General features: G+C 38.9%; 2 protein-coding genes across 17 annotated transcripts in view; one reads left to right on the top strand and one right to left on the bottom strand.

The window, feature by feature from the left end:
- The window catches only part of PLCE1 (phospholipase C epsilon 1), a 440302-nt gene extending 430727 nt beyond the window's left edge, over nucleotides 1–9575 (top strand). For 3 of the 6 annotated variants that reach the window (XM_063629746.1, XM_055254888.2, XM_055254898.2), the window contains 3 exons: nucleotides 905–1123; nucleotides 1448–1660; nucleotides 4785–9575. In XM_063629746.1, the coding sequence (XP_063485816.1) occupies nucleotides 905–1123; nucleotides 1448–1636 (408 nt within the window). In that variant the 3' untranslated portion in view covers nucleotides 1637–1660; nucleotides 4785–9575. The remainder of the gene's footprint in view (nucleotides 1–904; nucleotides 1124–1447; nucleotides 1661–4784) is intronic. The other 3 variants (XM_063629733.1, XM_055254872.2, XM_055254909.2) reach the window with 1 other exon arrangement.
- NOC3L (NOC3 like DNA replication regulator) overlaps nucleotides 1–22462 on the bottom strand; it is a 48687-nt gene that overhangs the window by 8429 nt on the left and 17796 nt on the right. For 4 of the 11 annotated variants that reach the window (XR_010118410.1, XR_008652882.2, XR_010118408.1 and 1 more), the window contains exons 12-22: nucleotides 21885–21965; nucleotides 21446–21546; nucleotides 18727–18799; nucleotides 17186–17249; nucleotides 17029–17100; nucleotides 16495–16676; nucleotides 15349–15477; nucleotides 14520–14617; nucleotides 11379–11463; nucleotides 10909–11049; nucleotides 10133–10178 (exon numbers count right to left, since the gene is read on the bottom strand). Coding sequence is in view for 3 of the 11 variants with exons in the window: in XM_055255000.2 (XP_055110975.1) it covers nucleotides 10921–11049; nucleotides 11379–11463; nucleotides 14520–14617; nucleotides 15349–15477; nucleotides 16495–16676; nucleotides 17029–17100; nucleotides 17186–17249; nucleotides 18727–18799; nucleotides 21446–21546; nucleotides 21885–21965 (1014 nt within the window). In the remaining 8 variants the exon portion in view is untranslated. Of the gene's footprint in view, nucleotides 1–9970; nucleotides 11050–11378; nucleotides 11464–14519; nucleotides 14618–15348; nucleotides 15478–16494; nucleotides 16677–17028; nucleotides 17101–17185; nucleotides 17250–18726; nucleotides 18800–21445; nucleotides 21547–21884; nucleotides 21966–22462 lie in introns of those variants that run through there. The other 7 variants (XR_010118420.1, XR_010118409.1, XR_010118407.1 and 4 more) reach the window with 5 other exon arrangements.

Here is a 22462-nt window from a genome sequence, read left to right as displayed (position 1 = left end):
AAAGAAAAGCCCTTATTTATTTCTTTTGTGTAAATGCCCCTACCATATCTGATTTCACCGGCCTATTCCCGTTGGCTCCAGCAAAACACTACGTGGTAAGTCACCACACAGATCACCACATAGACAATACGGAGATAGTATGATAGTACTTTCCTTGAAGGTTAAGTATATGTAAGATGTTTAATACAATGCCTAGCAAATGGGAAACATTACTTAAGGGTTACTTGCTGTTCTTATTGTACGATAACTTGGTTAATATTAGCCATCTTATTCAGTTGACTTTGAATTCCAAACGGCCCAGACTTATATTTTTTTAACTTACCTTTGTCTCCCCTAAAAGTACAGCACAGTATCTGGGGCATAGTTGGCCCTCACTAAACATTTAATGAATTAACAAATGCATCAATGAAAGACATTCTTATATTAAATGAAAAGAGAGATCACTTGACTTCTAAAATTCTTTCAACATCCAAGACTCTGTGATAGAGATAGCCCAGTGGGACAGAGAGGCTCCAGAAGAGCAAGATTCTATTCCTCACTGGCTGACTTTCATGTCTATGAGCTTTGGTACGTGCAGAAAATCTGGTTCAGACCTTTATTGTTACTATTATAGCTGTGTATATCCTGGAATCTGCTTAACCTGTCTTAAGTATAAGCTTCCTCGTCTGAAATTCGGGATAATAACACCTAATTCATAGACTGTTGCGAAGCTAAATGAGGCAACGTGGGAAATTACATTACAAGCTACAACTATACAACTGCAAAACAAGCTGGATGAGATGATCTGGAAGATCCCCTTCACCTCTAGTCTGGGCCATTTTTCCACCTTAAAGTTTCATATAGAATGAATGCAAATGTTGGAGATTCTGTGTCTTTATTCAGTTGATCATAACTTACCTTTCAGACCTTATGCAAAGCCAAATATTCCTACAGCATCCTGAGCAACCCCAATCCGAGTGACTATGTGCTTTTGGAAGAGGTGGTGAAAGACACTACCAACAAGAAGACTACCACACCAAAGTCCTCTCAGCGGGTCCTTCTGGATCAGGAGTGTGTATTTCAAGCCCAAAGCAAGTGGAAAGGTGCAGGAAAATTCATCCTTAAGCTAAAGGAGCAGGTGCAGGTAAAGTTTAAAGTTATTTTGCTCTGTTCATAAGTTATCTGATACCCATAATTACACTGTAGCCAGATCTGGAAGCTGGTGAAATTTAGGAGAAAGTTCCTGAGTCAAGGAATGGAGTTAGGAGAAAATTGTTTGGCTTTGTTTTCACTGTGTGAAAAAACATGTGGCCAAACTTGCAGTTAAGCAGTCCTAGAGGGGAGTTCCTCAGCCCTACTCTCTCCAAAGCTCTAGAGGGAAGAAGAAAACGCTCTTCTGAAATAGTGTCATGTGACGGAGGAACCTGAGTTTAACCTAACACCAATGGAAGGTTCTTTGTTCCCACAGGCATCTCGAGAAGATAAAAAGAAAGGCATTTCTTTTGCAAGTGAACTCAAGAAGCTCACCAAGTCAACTAAACAGCCCCGAGGACTTACATCACCTTCTCAGCTCTTGACCTCAGAAAGTATCCAAACCAAGGAGGAGAAACCTGTGGGTGGCGTGTCCTCCAGTGACACAATGGATTACCGACAGTGACTAAGGGCAGCATGTTTAACCCAGGTATAGTAAGTCATTGCACCATCCTGGAACAGGGCTTAACTACTTTGTAAGGAAGGCATAATTAGTACAATGTCTTTTATATTTTCCAACAGGAGGATGTCCCTTGAAGGCAGGTAGGAATGGGACCTTAAAACAGGAAAAGGGCTCTGAAGATATGTGTAACATGATATGCTATTGAACACTGTCTATAAAGAAAAAGGGAAAGAGGCCGGGCGTGGTGGCGCACACCTGTAATCCCAGCACTTTGGGAGGCCAAGGCAGGCAGATCACCTGAGGTCAGTTCGAGACCAGCCTGACCAACATGGAGAAACCCCGTCTCTACTAAAAATACAAAATTAGCTGGGTGTGGTGGTGCATGCCTATAATCCCAGCTACTCAGGAGGCTGAGGCAGGAGAATCGCTTGAACTCAGAAGGCGGAGGTTGCAGTGAGCTGAGATCACACCATTGCACTCCAGCCTGGGCAACGGGAGTGAAACTCCATCTCAAAAAAAAAAAATATATATAGATAGATGTGTGTGTGTGTGTGTGTGTGTGTGTGTAACTTGAGCTTTTGTAATTTTAGACCCCTTATTTTGTAGATAAATAAGCAAAGGTCCCAAGAAGTCAATCAACTTGCCCAAAGTACTCTGACAGCCTTATTTCATCAGACAACTGTCTTCAGTATTAATAACTGACAGGAACATTCTTCAAGGGCTCTATGGATCATTCAGCTTTTATTCTTTTGGATTTCTAGTTTTATTGTTCTAATTTAGGTTTGACGTAGCTTCAACAACCTCATCTCCTTCTGCCTCAATTAAAAAAATAAAAATCTGGCATCAGGGATGTGGTTAAAAAGAAAGCAAAATAACAGCCTCAATCTTGAAAATGCAGTAAATTTACTGCTTGATATTCACACAAATTTCATTCTATCTTAAGGCAAATTATTTACATGAGACCTGAATAAAAGCATGTGAGGGAACCAGTGGTAAGTTTCTCCTTTTCCCTTAGTTTCCTAATGAACCTAAGGGTTCATTAAAGCCCACTTTTCACCTGTTCCATGGTAGTTCACAGATTTAAAATTCCCAAGATGAACAGCACAGTGAAGGCACTGCTGTTTATGTGACAGAGCTTCACCATCTGCCTTTATGACAATGAGGAACTTCTGATATAAAACTGCCAAACTGCAGAAACTCACAATTAAAGAACTCAGTGATGCCTCTTGACAGAGCCAAATTTGACTTAAAACAGCCCAAAACAAGGGCCAATACATTGAGACCATGTTTCTACATTTAAAGAGCAACTCCTAAAATAACTGATGTCCTATATTACACTCTGCAGTGGTCAAAATTTTAAATAGTTTTCCATATCCAGAAGTTAGTATCAAATAAATAGGTGTGATGTTATACACACCTCTATAACTTCTGTAATGAGGTGAAATTACACTAAAGCTGGTAAATTGGTCATATACTACTCTACATATAAAGAGCCCTCTATGAGCTACAAGATTACTTCTTAAGTACAGAAGAATACAACTCCATTAGAAATTTGACTTAAAAATAATATGCCTACTATAATGAACATTGCTAATTGCTTATATTTTAGGAGGCTGGGGGAGGGTGATAGTGATTTAGATGATTGCCTTTAGATTCTATTGTCCTGTAGCAAGTATTTTTTCTGACCAATGGATTCACATGACTTTCTTTTCTTTTTCTAAGCAAGCAGATATTTAGAATCATTCTGTTGACTTCACAGCTTTTTTTTTTTTTTTTAGATAGAGTCTCGCTCTGCCGCCCAGGCTGGAGTGCAGTGGCGTGATCTTGGCTCACTGTAAGCTCCGCCTCCCGGGTTCACGCCATTCTCCTGCCTCAGCCTCTCCGAGTAGCTGGGACTACAGGCGCCCGCCACCACGCCCGGCTAATTTTTTGTATTTTTTTTAGTAGAGACGGAGTTTCACCGTGGTCTCGATCTCCTGACCTCGTGATTCGCCCGCCTCGGCCTCCCAAAGTGCTGGGATTACAGGCGTGAGCCACCGCGCCCAGCCTGACTTTACAGCTTTGCTTAAAGCTGCGGAGGCTTGGTCAGGTGCGGTGGCTCACGCCTGTAATCCCAGCACTTTGGGAGGCCGAGGCGGGCGGATCACGAGGTCAAGAGATTGAGACCATCCTGGCCAACATGGTGAAACCCCGTCTCTACTAAAAATACAACAATTAGTTGGGTGTGGTGGTGCGCGCCAGTAGTCCCAGCTACTCGGGAGGCTGAGGCAGGAGAATCGCTTGAACCTGGGAGGCGGAGGTTGCAGTGAGCTGAGATTACGCCACTGCACTCCAGCCTAGCGACAGAGCGAGACTCTGTCTCAAAACAAAAGCTAGGGAGGCTTCTCTTATAGTCATTGGTGCATCTATGTGAATTGACATCCCATGTTATGACCTCCTTTACAATGGTCTTTTCAAGAAAGAGCGAGCACTTGTAAAAGAAAAGAAGAGCTCATAAGAAAACAAGTTCAGGGTTTAGGACCAGGAGCAGTGGCTCATGCCTGTAATCCCAGCACTGTGGGAGGCCGAGGTGTGTGGATCACTTGAGGTCAGGAGTTCGAGACGAGCCTGGCCAACATGGTGAAACCCCATCTCTACCAAAAAATATAAAAATTCCTGTAGTCCCAGCCACTCAGGAGGCTGAGGCAGGAGAATTGCTTGAACTTTGGCGGCAGAGGTCCAGCCAGACGAGAGGGAGAGAGAGAGCAAAAAGAAAGAAAAGTAGTATTTTTGCCACTTTCTAGGTAACATATTTCATATTTGTTCTAAAATGACCCCTTTTAAAGTTTCAATAATTACAAATTTTTAAAGAACATACTCATCTGAAGTAGTTAGCTGAAGGAATGCCACCTTTTCTTAAAGTTGAACAGTTTATTTGAATGTGATCTTTTTTAAAAAAAAGAAACTTTCTAAAGAATGTGAAATATTTCCAAGACAGAAATAACCTCTAATGTTCTACTTCCAGTTCTAACATTGTGAGTACAGAGGAAACAGTCTCTTCCCCTAACCTAGCCACTAGAGCTGTGGCTGGAAAACTCTGAACCCTTGCTATACTGTGTTTCTGTTTCTTCATTTTCAATATACTAATAAGCCTCTGTATACAACATTACAGGTGAAGATCTTTCTGCAAGAAGTTAAAGAGTGAACCTGGTGGAAAAAAATGTAATTTACTTATTTTCATCAGACTTAAACTGGAAGTTGATTTCTGAACTGAAGCATTCACACATGTGAGATCCATGCTGAGGAGAAGCAAAATGGCACAGGGCTAGTTGCCACCAAGCAATTTACCGATGAATGAAGTAATGAAGCCCAGGGGACGGCCATTTTATAAATGCCAGCAGTTGGAAAAATCGTCACGAATTGACTTAGAGCAAGGGTCAGCAAGCTTGTCTGTAAAGGGCCAAATGGTAAATATTTTAGGGCTGGGGGCCATAAAACATGTTGCAACCACCCAATTCTGCCGTTGTAGTGCAAAAGCAGCCATAGACAACACATACATGAATGAACGTGGCTGTATTCCAATAAAACTTTATTTATGGACACTGAAATTGGAATTTCATATATTTTTCACGTCACAAATACTCGTTTTGACTTTTTTTCAACCATTTAGAAACGTAAAAACTATTCTTCGTTCAGGGGCCATACAAAAACAGGTGGCAGACTAGATTTGGCCCAAGGACCTTAATTTGCCAACACAACTAAGAACTGGGAACAAGGAGCACAAAGAAAGATCTGAAAACAGGAAAGGAAGTTTAGCCATACATTTTATGGCCGAGAATTAGAAGCTTTGGGGCATTTCAAGTGTAAATATGTCCTATAAGATAAGTCATTAAAATTCAATTTAGTTCCTGTATTGTGTACCACAGTGCACTCCTCTTCAGGATTTTTTTCATATAGAAATAATATTGTTTTTTTTCAAGGTTATTGCTTATTCAGTTAATAGGGTTGCTTTAAAAAAGGTTATTGCTTAATCATAGATTACTCATTTTTGGTTTTCAAAATGAATTTAGAATGATGTATAATTAATATCTACTAAATTGCAATGTCTTCACAAGAAACCTAACAATTTTTTAAAGCAAAAGTAGATTGAGTTGGTGTTAAAGGTAAATTTATTTTGCAAGGTTTGTACTGACACTGTACTTATATATTATACATTGCGCACTTGATATTGCCATGGATTAGAAGCATTACTTCTCAGTACTTGAAGACAAACTTCTAAAAACAAAACATATGCTCTGAACATCTGAAATGGGCTAGACTTTCAAGTAAAATCGCTTCATTTCTGATTAACTGAAGAGCTATTGATCCAAGTCATACGTGCCATTTAATGTAAATTATTTTTAAACTTTGCTGTTCAAAACCATTAACTAAGTGTAAAGGATTCTTCATATTCTTAGTATGAAGCAAATTATGAATTTTAAAAATGAAATATGTATTCCTCTAAAACCCAAACTTTTATCTTTCCATTGGTATCTTTGAATTTCAAGACACTTTTCTTCACATTACAAAACACTAAAACTCCTAAAGTTCACTCTGAGAAATTTTTTTAACCAATTATAAAAATAAAACCATCCCCATGTGTTTCTTGCATATTCTAAAAACAGAAGTGTTAAAGATACACCACACAGGCTGGGCAGAGTGGCTCACGCCTGTAACTCCAGCACTTTGGGAGGCCAAGGCGGGCGGATCAGGACAGAACGAGGCCATCTTGGCCAACATGGTGAAACCCAATCTCTACTAAAAAAAGTACAAAAATTAGCTGGGCTTGGTGGCACGTGCCTGTAATCCCAGCTACTCGGGAGGCTGAGGCAGGAGAATCACTTGAACCTGGGAGGTGGAGGTTGCAGTGAGCCAAGATCGTACCACTACACTCCAGCCTGGTGACAGCGAGACTCCGTCTCAAAAAAACAAATAAACCACACAGCTTTCATGTCATTGAAAGTTCTTACTGGGTCTAAGCCTTAAGGCTAGAACTACCATTTTCTTGTCAACAGAATTCAGGCTATTCCAGTTTGATGTAATCTATACAGTAGTATAGGTTTCAGTCAAATAATCATTCTAACAAACAAATGCACAATGCTGCTCCATTTTAAAAATATTCCAGAAACACTTTATCAAGCCTCTCTAAGTGAACATGCCAAACAGTTTGCCCTACCATGTGTTGAAAACTGAGTTGCTGGTCTAAGTGGCTAGAGGCCAAATGAAAACTGTGCAGAGTAACAAGATGAAAAGACTGGTCTCTTCAGGTTTATCATTTGATTCTGATGCTTTCTAAGCGCTGCCCCACTCCTCCTCCATAACCTTTAACACAGGTGTATATTTTACAACATAAATCTGAGACAAGTTGAGACCAGACTGTTTAGCAAGTGAAGGAATCCAGCCTACTGCCTAGGTTGCATCCCAACTTAGCTGTTTATCACATTTTGAGGTGAAAGTACATACTTCATTGTATTTGAGTCTTTGGGATTACAGAAAGAACACATCGTTTTAAAATGTAAAGAGTTAGCTGGGCACAGTGGCTCATGCCTGTAATCCCAACACTCTGGGAAGCTGAGGTGGGTGGATCACCTGAGGTCTGGAGTTCGAGGCCAACATGGTGAAACCCGTCTCTACTAAAAATACAAAAATTAGCTGGGCGTGGTGGTGGACACCTATAAATCCCAGCTATTGGGGAGGCTGAGGCAGGAGAGAATTGCCTGAACTCAAGATGCAGAGGTTGCAGTGAGTGGAGACTGTGCCACTGCACTCCAGCCTGGGTGCAAGAGTGAGACTCCATCTCAAAAAAAAAAGTAAAGCGTCTAGTCTACTATTATACATAAATGGCCAGCACAACCTGATGTTGGCCAAAAATATTTAAGTTTTATTTAAAGCTTTATCTGAATTAAACAGCTGTATTATGCCAAGTGAAAGAAATTATCCTAAATAGCCACTATGACTATACCCATTACCATTTCACACTTTTTAGGCTACCAGAAATCTGGGTAGCAAACTCTTCTCGTTAAAATTGATGTGGACAAGAATCTAAATATGCAAGTTGGGGTCATTACAAAATTTTAAGAAGCATCACTGAAAGTGAAGAGAAAGGAGCATGAATTCTGTCACTCTGTTCAGTGATGCCAAATCTGTAGGAATGATCCTCTGGGTAGAAAAGTGCCCTTTGAGGGGTAAAGCTTCTTTTCATGTCCTCATTAGCAAGTAAAAGTTATTTACAAATTCTCCAGTTGGGAGTCAATATGAAGTTTAGACTCAACAAAAGTTGAGTTACAAGTGACTTGTTTTTAATCAAACTTGCTTTCGTAAAGGCCTCCCATCTCAATGGCTCTGGAGACACTGGAAGCTCATTAATGAAAGTGGGCCCTCTATGATATGTATCAATTTACCTTTTGCTAACTACATCTTCCCCTTCCTTTCTTCTCTCCTCTTCCAATATCTCTAGACTTCTGTCCTCTGCCCAGAGACCCACAGGCCTTGCTTAATTCTGGAAAGTTATCAGGGCTTGCTTACTGGCCCAATAAAATTGAATTAACTCTAAAACACAAAACTCCACATCTATGCTCCCATGCCAGTAAAGAGGAGTAGGATTTTCCTGGCTGGTGTCTTTGATCTTATATTGGCAGCCTACAGGGAAAGTGCTCTCACGGTGAAAGTCTCTGACCCCTTTTCAGTTGCTTATATATCAGCAGTGAGGCCAGAAAAGATATACCTGGGACCCCAAAAAAGTTAGAGAGAAAAGGGAGATTGTCTCTCACACAGAGTCTAGACTTGGGTCAATATTCCCCATGATCCATTGTTAATAATTTATGTGTCCTCTGCCATCCCTACGTAGCAGCTTCCTAAAAGCAATTCTTGGCTGATGGCTATGGATTCTGACATAGGAATACCTGAAATGAGTCCCTTTGAAACACATACTGAGTCTCTATGATTACCAAGCTATTCTTTTCTTTTTTTTTTTTTGAGGCAGAGTCTCACTCTGTTGCCCAGGCTGGAGTGCAGTGGTATGATCTCGACTCACCACAACCTCCACCTCCCGAGTTCAAGTGATTCTCCTGCCTCAGCCTCCCAAGTAGCTGGGACTACAGGCGTGCGCCACCATGTCCAGCTAATTTTTTTTATTTTCAGTAGAGACGGGGTTTCACTATGTTGGTAAAGCTGGTCTCGAACTCCTGACCTTGTGATCCACCCGCCTCAGCCTCCCAAAGTGCTGGGATTACAGGCGTGAGCCACCACACCTGGCCTACCTATTCTTATACATCTCTTAGATTCAAAACATACTATGCACAAGCCTGTCACCAAACAGATCTCTGAAACCTTCCCTATTGCAGATGACATAGGTCTCTAAACTTTTGACAAAAGTAATTCTAACACTGAACTGGGTACTGTCGCATTTTTCAAAAGCGTTATGTGGATGATTTGACTCAGCATGGAAGACTGAGGTTATGTCTTACACCCATTATTTCCCACCCCACTCTTAAGTGCCAGCATAGTGCTAAGCACACAGTAGGTGCTCATTATTTGTCGAGTTAAAAAAAAAAATTAAGGCTGTAGCTTAATATAGCCTCAGGATATGTGTATGCCTGTGTGTGTGTGTGTGTGTGTGTGTAATCACTAATAACTACATTTAGTTCTAAAAATAAAAGTGATCAATATAAGCTTATGTAAGTTAATGCACAAATATATTTCCTCAAATTCACATAGGATACTCAAATATAGATGTATAATTTTGTAGTCCCACTGTGATTCTCCATATGTATAACAAGAAAATTAAAGGCATTAATACAGCTATGAAATAGCTGATGAGTTTCTATTTTAAGCTGATTTTTCACCAGAAGTATAGTTTCTGCTGCCAAAGTAAAGTATAAATGTATTTGTATATGTTTGGAAAATAAATAATTTGTGACGTGTATTGGTCACTTGTGCTCTGACGGGGATTAGACCCTTTGGTTATCCACACAAATATTTATCACATTCCTGGACTTTGTTTTGTATCTAAAAGGTGGACTAAAAGCAAATATTCATATGCTGAATCATACCTTTCTCATTAATCAAGCCTTAAAAAATGTGACCTCAGAACCACTTTTAAAAATCATATATAACATGCTAAAAGACTGACATACACTGTTAAGCTCATATCCTCTCACTCTGCTGGAATGGTAAAGGAATTTTCTACTTTCGTTTACTTCATGCGAAAAAAGAGCTCTAAGCTCCAGAGTAAAATAACTGGCTGCTATGACTTTCAAACAGTAAGAGATCTCTTTAGTTGGACTGCTGTGCTTTTTTCAAAAAATTATATCACAAGAATAAGAAGCAGAAAAAAACAGCTGTTTTTTTCAACTATTCACAATACAGAATATTTATAACCTAGTCACTGAAACACGCATTTCTTAGGCCACTCCTAGAATATGGGAATAGCTGTTACATAAAATAGTTTTATAATTATATTAATAAGAAAAAGCATTTTACCTGTTCCAAGAGGGGAAAAAAGCTCCTCATTGAGTATCCTTTGTCCCTAGAACAGAATGGTAAAGTCTCGGGCCTGGTGCTTCTACCCTGGAGCAATTCTTCTCCAGTCACCCTCCAGGGAATGTCAGAAAACATGAAGAACTTCAGAGACTAGAATCATATTCAAACTTTCCTTGAAAGTAGCTATAATAAACACTAATACCTTCTTTAAAAGGCCAAATTAGGTAACTTCTTTAAGTGGATCATCCAGCAAAAGCCAATGAACCTGAATACAAGCTATTTTTTTCTTTTCTCAAAAATCTTCATAAAAATATATTAACTCAAATTTAGAATGCTTCTCATTTCCATCCACAGTATTGAAATAAAAATATTTAAAGAGTATTTAGTTATAAAAAGTAGCTAAATGGTAAAATGTCTTCTCATGGTCTTGATTTTTCTGTGCTCTATGCCCTAATTTTAATATAGCAACTGCACTTCAGTTAAGATCCAGTCCAAAGATTTTTTAAAAAAACTATAATGTACATGAAGCTTTTAAAAGGCAGCATCATCAAGAAAGTAATTTCCAAATACTAGGGAGAAAAAAAGGCTTTTGATCTCCTTGATGAAATGACATATTCAGCATAGGGGCAGAACCCTGTGCCACGTAAAGGGTCATTCTTCCTCCTCCTCCTAGACATTCTTAGGAAGCTTTCCTTGTATAAAAAGAAAAGATCCTAAGTTAACAACTCATCTTTATGTACATCTGCACACACAAATATACAAGAAAGTCCACTGACTTCATTCCTTTACTAGTGTAGTGATGTTTTCAAATATTTCGTGAAATCCAGAGGCGATTCAGTAGCAACTTCACTGGAGTATCTTTTGATTAGCTGATTTAAATCTTCATTCAAAAATGAATCCCCTTGTAAAACTTTACCCTGGGAAAATATTTAAAGTTTGAGTTAGAAGTTACTTATGCTATAAGCTAAAGCCAACCTGTGAACCAAATTGAAAATGGCAACAGCTGACACCAACACATGCAACACAATGACAGATGCTTGGTAAGGTCTTGGACATATCCTATATTGAATGATACGGTTTCATGATCATCTCTATAGAATTTCAACCTCAGATATCCATCCTATGATGAACTCCTAAACATTCAAAAAAAAACTACCTATAAAATAATTAAGCAAACTGGAGTTAGAGTTATTGAGATACATTGGTTTCTATTTCTTCTTTTAAAAAAATGAAAAATATCCCATACCTTTATTTTGGGGTTTGAAGATTCAACAAGAGGATTGAATGTCATTTCTGCCATGCTATATGCCTCAAAAAGTTCAGCAGCAGTTCTAAATCACAAACACAAAAAATGTAAAGATACCACATCTGTGTAACTCAAAAATAATTAGATTATACTCAGAGAATGATTCATTCTTAACCCATACATTAAGGTATAAGATTTGAAACTAACCAACCAGTCCAGTCACTTAAATTCTAAATTCCCATGTTATGTCAACATTATCCAACTAAATCCACCTCAGAGAGGTTTGGTATACATTTAGCAATACAGGCATAGACTCCAGAGAGAAAGCTAAGCTGAAGAACTCCAGTTCAGTGTGATCAAATCCCAACCCACTGATAATGCAACTAAGTCTATCTTAGTCATGGGAGCCAGAGAACTGAAGCATGGAGTCATTACTTAGAACACAGCTCAACTCTTCAGCTACTGGCCTGGATGAAAAACAAGGAAAGGCCATTTAGGACAGAATACATGTCTATACCCATGGAGTGTAAATGAATCCTTAATGATATGGAATCAGTTCACACTCTCCAAAACAGATAGGCAAGGGCCTATGAGGGTAGCAATTAGGCTCACATCCCAGTACCCACTCTCCAGAAGCCCACTATGAGTCTCCTTTCTTAAGCCTTTGGGATAAGCCCATTCCTCATCCTTCTCCACAAAGGAAACATCTTTCCTTAGCAAAACTGCTAAGGAAAACATGCCACAAAATAATCATTATGAAGAGTGACAAATTGTTTTCTCCTTTTTTCCTCTTTTAAAAAACAAGGCTGGTGGGGTGAAGACTGGGGACAGTTGAGAAGTGTGAGGGATGAAAAAGTGGCCATTTTATTTAATAAGGCCAAAAGTTATCTCCATCCTACTCAGAAGGAAAGGGCTCATGGAAAACTGTAGAGCTCTTGCCTCATGTAGAGGAGGCAGCAACTGACAGACTACAGTCATGTAAAATACAAGCCAATGTCACCAAACCTCCCAGTATTTTAAGAAAAGCGGGAAATGTGAATTTCAGATGAATTCTTTCAATACTTAAAAGACAGCAACTAATTCAATTTTTTTCAAACTCTTGAGGCCAGAAAAATCGGCCTGGCCCACAGGTCACCAATCTGTGATCTCTGAATTACAGAAACCAATGGGCTTACAAAAGGAAAAAACCTACAGCAAAATATTAATTCTGGGTAATGAGTACATTGTAAGGTGCTATAGTTTGAATGTGTCCCCTCCAAAATTCAGATACAGAAACTTAACAGTCAATGTGATGGTATTAAGAGGTGAAAGCTTTAAAAGGTGATTAAGCCATGAATGGGATTAACCCATTTATGCCTACTAGTGTTCCATTATCAGAACGCTAAGCCTGTAGGAGTTATTTATATCCTGTTGCTCAAGGTCATCGCCAAGGTCTGATGTTTCACAAAAAAAAAAAAAATTTGCAACCTCTGGCATAAATGGGTTAAAGTCTTTATAGAAGAGGCTTCATGAAGTGAAGCTGTGGCACTGCTCCCCTTCTGTCCTGTCTGTCATGTGAGGGCATGGGGTTCCTCCCCTCCAGAAGACACAGCAACAAGACGCCATCTCAGAAGCAGAGGGGTGCCCTCATCAGTCAACCAAACCTACCAGCACCTTGATCTTCAACTTCCCAGCCTCCAGAATTCTGAGAAAATAAATTTCTGTTCTTTTTTTTCAGACGGATTCGCTCTTGTCATCCAGGCTGGAGTGCAATGGCAAGATCTCAACTCACTGCAACCTCCGCCTCCCGTGTTCAAGCGATTCTCCTGCCTCAGCTTCCCAAGTAGCTGGGACTACAGGAACCCTCCACCACACCCGGCTAATTTTCGTATTTTTAGTAGAGATGGGGTTTCACCATGTTGGCCAGGCTAGTCCTGAACTCCTGACCTCAGGTGATCCACCCGCCTCGGCCTCCCGAAGTGCTGGGATTACAGGTGTGAGCCACTAAGCCTGGCCCTCTGTTGTTTATAAATTACCCAGTCTTAGGCACTTTTTATGGCACCATAAATGGACTGAGGGATTTTTTTATACCATTTTCTCTCTTTCTCTGTATAACTTAAGTATTTCCTGTCTGTATATAAAAAAAGGTAATTACTGGCTGGGCGCAGTGGCTCACGCCTGTAATCCCAGCACTTTAGGAGGCCAAAGTGGGCGGATTACCTGAGGTCAGGAGTTTGAGACCAGCCTGGCCAGCACGGTGAAACCCCATCTCTACAAAAATTACAAAAATTAGCTGGGCATGGTGGCGGGTACCTGTAATCCCAGCTACTCGGGAAGCTGAGGCAGAAGAATCGCTTGAACCCGGGAGGCAGAGGTTGCAGTGAGCCGAGATTGCGCCATTGCACTGGACAACAGAGTGAGACTCCAGCCTGGACAACAGAGTGAGACTCCATCTCAAAAAAGAAACAAAAAAGTAATTACTATTTTTCACCTTTCTGTACTTGTGAAAATTTTGTAAGTAAACAGTTCAGGGAAAAGAAGACTCTTTTAGGAGGACCTTTTCTCCATCTGGGTGTGAGGTAGATGCTGCAAGTACCCATCCAAGCTGCTTATAGGTCAGAAGGTACTCTCTAAGGGCCAAAAAAAGAAAAAGCTGCCCTTCTGGATGGCAGTGTTCCAAAGTACCTCTTTTCTTCCCTCTCCTTGTTTTTTTTTTTCTCCTTCTCTTGCCCTAACAGGACCATTCAAAGAAAAAAAAAAAAGAGTGAGCGAGAAAGCAAGGAAGCTTAATTTGGTTGACTTGTGTTTTATCTTCACATGAAGCACCTATAGCCATAGATTATTCATTGTTGAACCTGAGTGATGGGGGAGCATATGGACATTCATTATGCCATTCTACTATCCTGTATGTGTGAAACTTTTCATGATTAAAAAAAGTTTTTCAAGTTGAATGATAGAAGAAGAAAAAAATGTTTTAAGTGATTAACAAAATCATAGCATGTTTTTTTTTAGAACAATTCAGGAATATGAAGCAAGACCAATCCAGATACCCAACTGGCACTTTAGATTTTGTAGTATGTTACTTTTTAAAACAGTCTTCTCATAGTAAGTGGCTATCAGCTGAATTTTGTAGTTTTAGAATAAGGCAATGCTAAATATTACCTTCGACTCAACTCTGGTTTGAGTGCTCCAGAGCCTTCAGAAGGTGCTCCAGCGATCAGGTGGGCTGCAAATCTCTGCACTATGGGATGATAATGCCTCTGAAGGGAAAACGGGACAATCACATTTTGCACAGGTCAGTCCTTTACAAAAAACACTAGCCACAGCAAAGATTTTATTAAATAAAATTACACCAAATTTTTTTAATCACCTACATACAGTATATGTAATTCATTAGAAGCACATACCCACAGAAAGAATATCATCTTTGCTCATAGGATTAAAACACAAATCAAGTTACCGGTGAAGCAGTTTAGTCTTGCTTTTACAATATAAATAGAAAAATCAAAAAGCAATTCCTCTTTCAGAGTGAAAAAAGTTAATTTACAACAGGTTACCTGCCACTGCTATTTTCTACAAGTCTCACTCTAATGCTGTCCATACTGTAGGATCAATCATAGGTGAAACCATCTTGAAACAGGGCTTACTAAGGTCTCCTTGGATAGGACTCAACAGAAATGTACCTGATAACAAATCCTCTGAAGAGTGTTAGGGAAAGATTTCAGTAAAGGGAAAGGTTTCAGTAAATCTTCCACAACTGCACCCTACAGAACTGACACTGTTTTCTGCTTCCTTAGAAAATGTACCTCAACAGCTTAAAGAATAGTAAGAGCAAAGTAAAATGTAGCATACTAACACAAGAATTCTAAAAAAGGCAGCCCCAGAACAAAATATAATTAAGTACTCTGGCAATAACAACTATTTGAAGAAAAACTGGAAAACAATTATTCACACACATCCCCAAAAAGAAAAAAACCAGGGCCACTCTTACCCGCAGAGCATGCAGTTCCCACAGAGCAGTGTTCTGAGCATTGCAGTACTCAGGCTCATCCAGTTCAGGAAGGAAAACTCCACTTCCCTGAGATTCACTGTCAAGCAGTAGATCTGTTTTGGGGAAAGTCTGCAAAAATGTCACATAAAAAGAACTGGTTAAATTAACATTGTTAATGTAAGAGGTGTTACTGGTTTGTAGTTGTATTTGCATTTAAATTTATAGTTGTATAAGAGCTTTAGCATAAAGTCTTTACATTGTAGTTTTAATAAAAACAATTTAAGTTTATATCGTAAGAACAAGAATTGCAAAAAAAAAATTTTATCTTTGCTTGCTTTGAAAATTAATTTTATCTTGCAAAAGAAAACAATATGCTTCTTACTTTGCAATCCCACCTTTAGAAATCTGATAGAAATAATTATATCAGATAAATACATAAAGATATTCACTGTAGCATCATTTGTAATAGCAAAAAAAGAAATAACCTATATCAAGAGAAATAGGAAGAAGCAGAAAAACCAGACTGCCTACATTTGAGTATCACTTCTACCACTGACTGGCGCTGCTACTCAAGACAAGACACTTAACCTCTCCGGACCTCAGTTTTCCCACATGTAAAACAGGAACAAGAATGGTAGCTACCTCAGAGTTATGAAAATTAAATTTTTGTAAGGCATTTATAACTGGAAGGCACATAGTCAGAACTATGGTGTTTGTTAAGCAAAGAACTAAATAAACCTTACATAGACATTAAAGAGTTAGAGTAGTGACGTTATAATGTGTTTACCATGATTAAATGCTAAGGTTAAAAAAGTGGTAGAATATATAGCATAATCCTCTTTCCATTAAAATACAAAGTTGAGTTGTTTCTATGTGTATGTGTTTATATATGAACTTTAAAAGGCTACTGGAAAAATACCCACCAAATGGTAAATGGATACCCACCTAATGACACTCTGAGAGGTGCCAATAGGTATAAAATGCTTTTTTTCAATTTTATATACTTCTTTTGTCACCTGATTTTGTTACAAGTGTGAATTACTTCTGTAATTGAAATAATATAAAAGGGGCGAAAAGACATGCCTCAAACAAAAAAAATCATTGCATAATAAGAACTTAGCTCTGTCCATTTGTATCACTACTTACATGCATTAATATTCTGGTAGTTGCTAAAATGCCAATACTTGAATTTGGAAGAACATGAAGAGCAAGGGTACAAAGGCGTTTGATGAAGGCAAGAGCTCGCTGCTGAGAAACTTGCTTTCTGCGCTTAGTTAGCATGACATCAAGGCACTGGAGTACAATCTCAACACCTTCATTGGTAGCACCTAAAACAGCAGACATATCCTTCAGAGCTGTTCTCATTACTTTTTCATTACGCAACTGGACTGAACTTCAGATAAACCCAAGATAAACTTTTGTACCTGTCCCAAACAATTTCTCTAATCAATGAGGTAGTGCTATACTGCTAAGGAGATACAGCGGGCTATACTTACTGCAATCTCCCGTCAATTCCAGAAGTTCTTTCTCCAAGTCTTACATAAGATTAAATACAGATGCATGGCACTGGCAAGTCAGCATTTTATGTACCTGTTCCTATTTCTCATTTGTCTACAATGACTGGTCATAACATATTCTTAAAACATAAATATAAAAGAAACATTATCTAAACATATATACCTGCATGTAATTTGAACAGTGTTTTGTAGAGATGTGTGTAGAATTTCATTGGATCAATATTCAGAACATCACCTTTGAAATGACAACAAACACCAGTTAGGTATGTTATAGCATTCAAAAGTAAGGCAAACAAAACTTGATTAAGAAAATATCATACCTTGTCCAGAAAGAATATGAAAAGCAGTCTGGACACAGTGAAGACTTTCTTGATAGCTTAGGTCCTTTAAAAAAAAGGGGGGGGTGAGGGGGGATGGAATATTAAGAATGGTAATTACCATTTATATCTTGAAAAAAGAACTTTAAGGCCAGGAGCGAAGACTCAAGCCTGTAATCCCAGCAATTTGGGAGGCTGAGGCAGGCAGATCGTTTGAGCCCAGGAGTTCAAGACCAGCTTGGGCAACATGGCAAAAACCCATCTCTCAGGGCCGGGCACGGTGGCTCACACCTGTAATTCCAGCACTTCAGGAGGCCGAGGTGGGCAGATCACGAGGTCAGGAGATCGAGACCATCCTGTCTAACACGGTGAAACCCCGTCTCTACTAAAAATACAAAAAATTAGCCAGGCGTGATGGCGGGCGCCTGTAGTCCCAGCTACTCGGGAGGCTGAGGCAGGAGAATGGCGTGAACCCAGGAGGCGGAGCTTGCAGTGAGTCGAGATCGCGCCACTGCACTCCAGCCTGGGCGACAGAGCGAGACTCCCTCTCCAAAAAAAAACAAAAAAAAACAAAAAAAAAAAACCCATTTCTACAAAAAAATAGAAAAATTAGCCAGGTATGGTGCCCCACACCTGTAGTCCCAGCTACTCAAAAGGCTAAAGTGGGAGGATCACCTGAGACCTGGAAGGTCGAGGCTGCAGTGAGCTGTGATTGCACCACAGCACTCCAGCCTGGGCAACTGAGTGAGACCCTAACTCAAAAAAGAAAAAAGACCTATAAAGCTTATCTTTAAGATAACCTAGTATGAGACAGATTTACAGGGTGACTACAGTTTACAATAATTTATTATCTATTTCAAAATAGCTAGGAGGGAAGAATTTGAATGATTGTCATATAAAGACACATATTTAAGGTAACTGACATCCCAAGTAAAATCTTTACAAACTATATTATATGAATATATTTATCACAGACACCCTGAAACCATGTACATCTATTATGCATCAATTTAAAAAAAAAAAGAAAACAGGTCAGACAACCCTCCTGCTTAAAACTCTCCAATGGTTGAAAACGTTCTACATCTTGATTCTAGTGGTAATCATACGATCATAGGCCTTTGTCAAAATTCATAAACTGTACATCTAAAAGGGGTTTTACTGTATACAAAATATATTTCAATAAACCTGACAAATTTTTAAAATAGTAATTACCATCTTTTTTTTTTTTTTTTTTGAGATGGAGTCTCGCTCTGTCGCCCAGGCTGGAGTGCAGTGGTGTAATCTCGGCTCACTGCAAGCTCCGCCTCCCGGGTTCACGCCATTCTCCTGCCTCAGCCTCTCCGAGTAGCTGGGACTACAGGCGCCCGCCACCACGCCCGGCTAATTTTTTGTATTTTTAGTAGAGATGGGGTTTCACCGTGGTCTCGATCTCCTGACCTCGTGATCCGCCCGCCTCGGCCTCCCAAAGTGCTGGGATTACAAGCGTGAGCCACCGTGCCCGGCCACCATTTATATCTTTTAAAAAATAATTTATTATTACTTACACCAGACTCAATGAGAGTATGAAGAACTACTAACAGATCATCAAAAAATTCCACATTTATAAGGTGAGCAAACCTGGAATCAAACAAAACTTAGTTAATCAATGAACTAAAAGCAGAAATAAAGCCGGTAGAAATTAAATTAAAACTGTATTTTTAATATTCTTTATTTTGAAATGTTAGCTATGAAAGAGATGGCAATTATTGATACTTTTCGTTAATTCAGATTGGCCTCTTCAACAATTCATACATCATTGAACACTAAACTCGGTAGAAATATATAAGGCACTGAACAAACCAAAAATATTTCAAAAATCCTTCTGCACTGAGAAAGAAATTACTAGAAGCAAACAACTTCCTGAGGAAAGTTTACTAGGTATCCAGCAGGATCGGCTTCTAAGAAAACAGGTGGTGGGAAGAGAGATGAGGAAAGATTCTGCTACTTACAAGAATATGGACCTTATGACAGCTTTAAGGATAAAATGGAAAGAATACTGGACCCCAGTATCTAGTTCAGGCTCTGCTCTTAATTACCTGCATGATCCTAGGTAACTCACTTCACTGTCCTGGGCCTCTATTTGTAGAAATAACCGAGACCACTCAATAGGGTTAAAGAAGAATCATATGAGCTGCTAAATTTGAGAGTTACTCCACATACTATATTAGACACTGAAGTAGGTTAAAGTCAGGTCATCTCTTCAATATTAGTGAGGAGTCTTTGATCTATGTAAATCTTAGAAGAATAAAAGACCTTATGAGTGACATATTCCATGCGTATTGGTACAACTTTTTGGAGAAGCAATTTGATAACTATTTATCAAAATTTAAAATGAGCATACCCTCTCATCTGGCAATACATGCACACACATGCATGAAGATACACACACACACACACACACTCACACGTGCACAAGTATTCCCAGTGCAAATAGGCGACTCACGAAATAAAGTACAATATATCTATAAAATAGAGCATTATAAACTTTTTTAAAAATTAAGTGATATATATGTGATAAGGGAGAGGTACCAAAAGTAACTGTTTACAAAACCAAAAAAAAAAGCAAGTTACAGGACACTAAACATAGCATGATTCCATTTGCATGAAAGATGGCAGGCAGGCCGCGTGGATGGCTCATGCCTGTAATCCCAGCACTTTGGGAGGCCGAGGCAGATGGATCACCTGAGGTCAGGAGTTCGAGACCAGCCTGGCCAACATGAGGAAACCCCATCTTTACTAAAAATACAGAAATTAGCCAGGTGTGATGGCACATGCCTGTAGTCTCAGCTACTCAAGAGGCTGAGACAGGTGACTGCTTGAACCTGGGATGTGGAGGTTGTAGTCAGCTCAGATTACGTCACTGCAATCCAGCCTGAGCAACAGTGCAAGACACTGTCTCCAAAAAAAAAAAAAATGATGGCAGATGGCACGCAGACAGACTACATACATATACAGGAGGGGGAGCTTGCAATTTTAAATTGTATATTCTTTTGCATTATTTAAATTTTTTAAATGAACATATTTTTTAAACTTTTTTAAATAAAGGAATTAGTCATTAAAAAACAAATAGCTGGGTCGAGCATGGTGGCTCACGCCTGTAATCCTAGCACTTTGTGAGGCCAAGGCTGGATGATTCACTCAGGAGTTCAAGATCAGCCTGGGCAATATGGTGAGAGCTTGTCTCTATTTAAAAACAAAAATAAAAACAGCAAGTCCTACACAATGTAGGAATAATCCCTTCTCTGACCAGCCTCTCTTTGAAGATTTTCAACCACAAGGACCATATCACCATATAAGGAAATGCATACCATTGCCAAATAGCTCCAGTTATTAGAAAGCAATTTCTTACGATAAACAGAACTTGCCTTTTCTATATCTTCTAGCCATCAGTCCTATTTCCAACTCTATTCCTAAAGCTGTACTGCCCAACAATGGTAGCCACTAGCCACATGTGGCTATTAGGCACTTAAAATGTAGCTAGTCCAAATTAAGACACAAGCGTAAAATATAAGTGTTCAAAAATATGTTATGAAAAAACACCAAACACCTCATTAATGTTTAATACTGTGTTAAAATACTTCAGATAAATCAAATCCAGTAAAATATATAAAAATTAATTTCACCTGTTTCTTTTTACCTTTTTAATGTGGCTAATAGAAAATTTTAAATTATATATGTAAGTTCACATTATATTTTTACCGAATAGCAATGTTCTATAGGATACCACCTCAAAAAATTGTGGAACGCTATCATGACAACCGCAACGCTTACTCTAGCTCACATCCTGACAAGGCCATTAGTGTTGAGTGAATACACAAAAAGATCTATCTTAGCAGAAACAGATTACACAGAACTACAGAAATGATGTACAGCTGGGTTAAAATAGACTTAAGAGTCATCTGCATGATCCACTCAAACTATGACAATGGGCAATTGACTACACAGTGCAGAAAGAGTCAAGAACTGAGAGATTTAACCTTAGGAACACTTAGAATTTAGCAGGCAGAAAGAAGGAGTTGGTAAAGGAGATTTTAAAAATAAAAGGTTTAAGATGAGAAAATCAAAAAAGCCCACTGTTATGAATAGCTTCAAGGAAAGGCTGGTAACAAACAGAAAAGGAATGAGAACTGAGGATAATGGGCCATCATTAGGGAACTCTCGAAAATTCTTTGGTCTTTCCTATTTAGAAAGAATCTAAAAGATTTCAACCTACACAGCCCTTACTTGGCAAGACCTTCTAGAACTGCTGGCAGGAGAGGTGACCTCTGGGCCTTCTTCAATATTCTGAAGTAGGTTACAAACACAATATTCAGAGTCTCTGTGTGCTGGCAGAGGAGAGAGACAAAATGACTTTAGGATAACCTGGTATGCTTTCTCCTGAGCGAGCATAACTATGACTTCAACAGGTTAACTTCTCTTTCCCTACCCATCCCTCCCCACAATGCAATCTTCAAAATTTTTAACAAAACAGAATGAAGATATACACCCTGTGATTGCATAAAACTAGCACTGATCACATCATAGTTTCCCGCACATCACAAAAGTCACACATCTAAGCCTCATGAAAGAAACCAAAATTACACAGCTACAAGCTGAAACAATAAATTTCTAGTTTAAACACTTAACGCATTTTAAAAGCATAACAGAATACGAAATTGCCTACCAGTTTAAGTTTTTTCTCAGTACTCTCTGAAGCTTCTGCCTCTCGAAGCTCTCGCTCTAGTTTCTCTTCTGCTTTCTTCCACTGAAAATAGATTGAAAAACAAAAATCTAAGAGCATATACCAGAGTGAAAAAAGCAGAGGCAGAATACGTAAATGTCATAAAACACATACAGTAATACCACATATTGTCTATGAATGCAAATATAAACAAAGTAGAGAAACATGGACGGGAAGTATATACAAATCAAATTAAAGATGGTGTCTCCTGGGAGGAAGGCAGAAGAATGAGACTGGAGAGAGAAAAGAAATTCCTACTCTCTCACCTATGGATTTTTTTCCAGGAAAAAAACTAAAGTAAATCTATTAATATTTGCTCATTCTGAATAGCAGATATCTGGGATATGCTATCATTTTCTATTATTAAAGTTTTTCAAAAAAGAAAAAAAAAAAAGGAAAGAACATGTTGAGCCCAAAAATAATGGCTAGGGTTAAATCACCTATAACTTGGAAGCCAGTCACCAACAATACTTCCCCAACACATTTACATACAATGCATAAAACCGGACAGTATAAAGAAA

Source organism: Symphalangus syndactylus, chromosome 2, assembly GCF_028878055.3.
Source record: "Symphalangus syndactylus isolate Jambi chromosome 2, NHGRI_mSymSyn1-v2.1_pri, whole genome shotgun sequence".
NCBI classification, from domain to species: domain Eukaryota; kingdom Metazoa; phylum Chordata; class Mammalia; order Primates; family Hylobatidae; genus Symphalangus; species Symphalangus syndactylus.
Note: the sequence above shows the minus strand (reverse complement) of the source record. Positions and strands in the feature narration are given on the sequence as shown.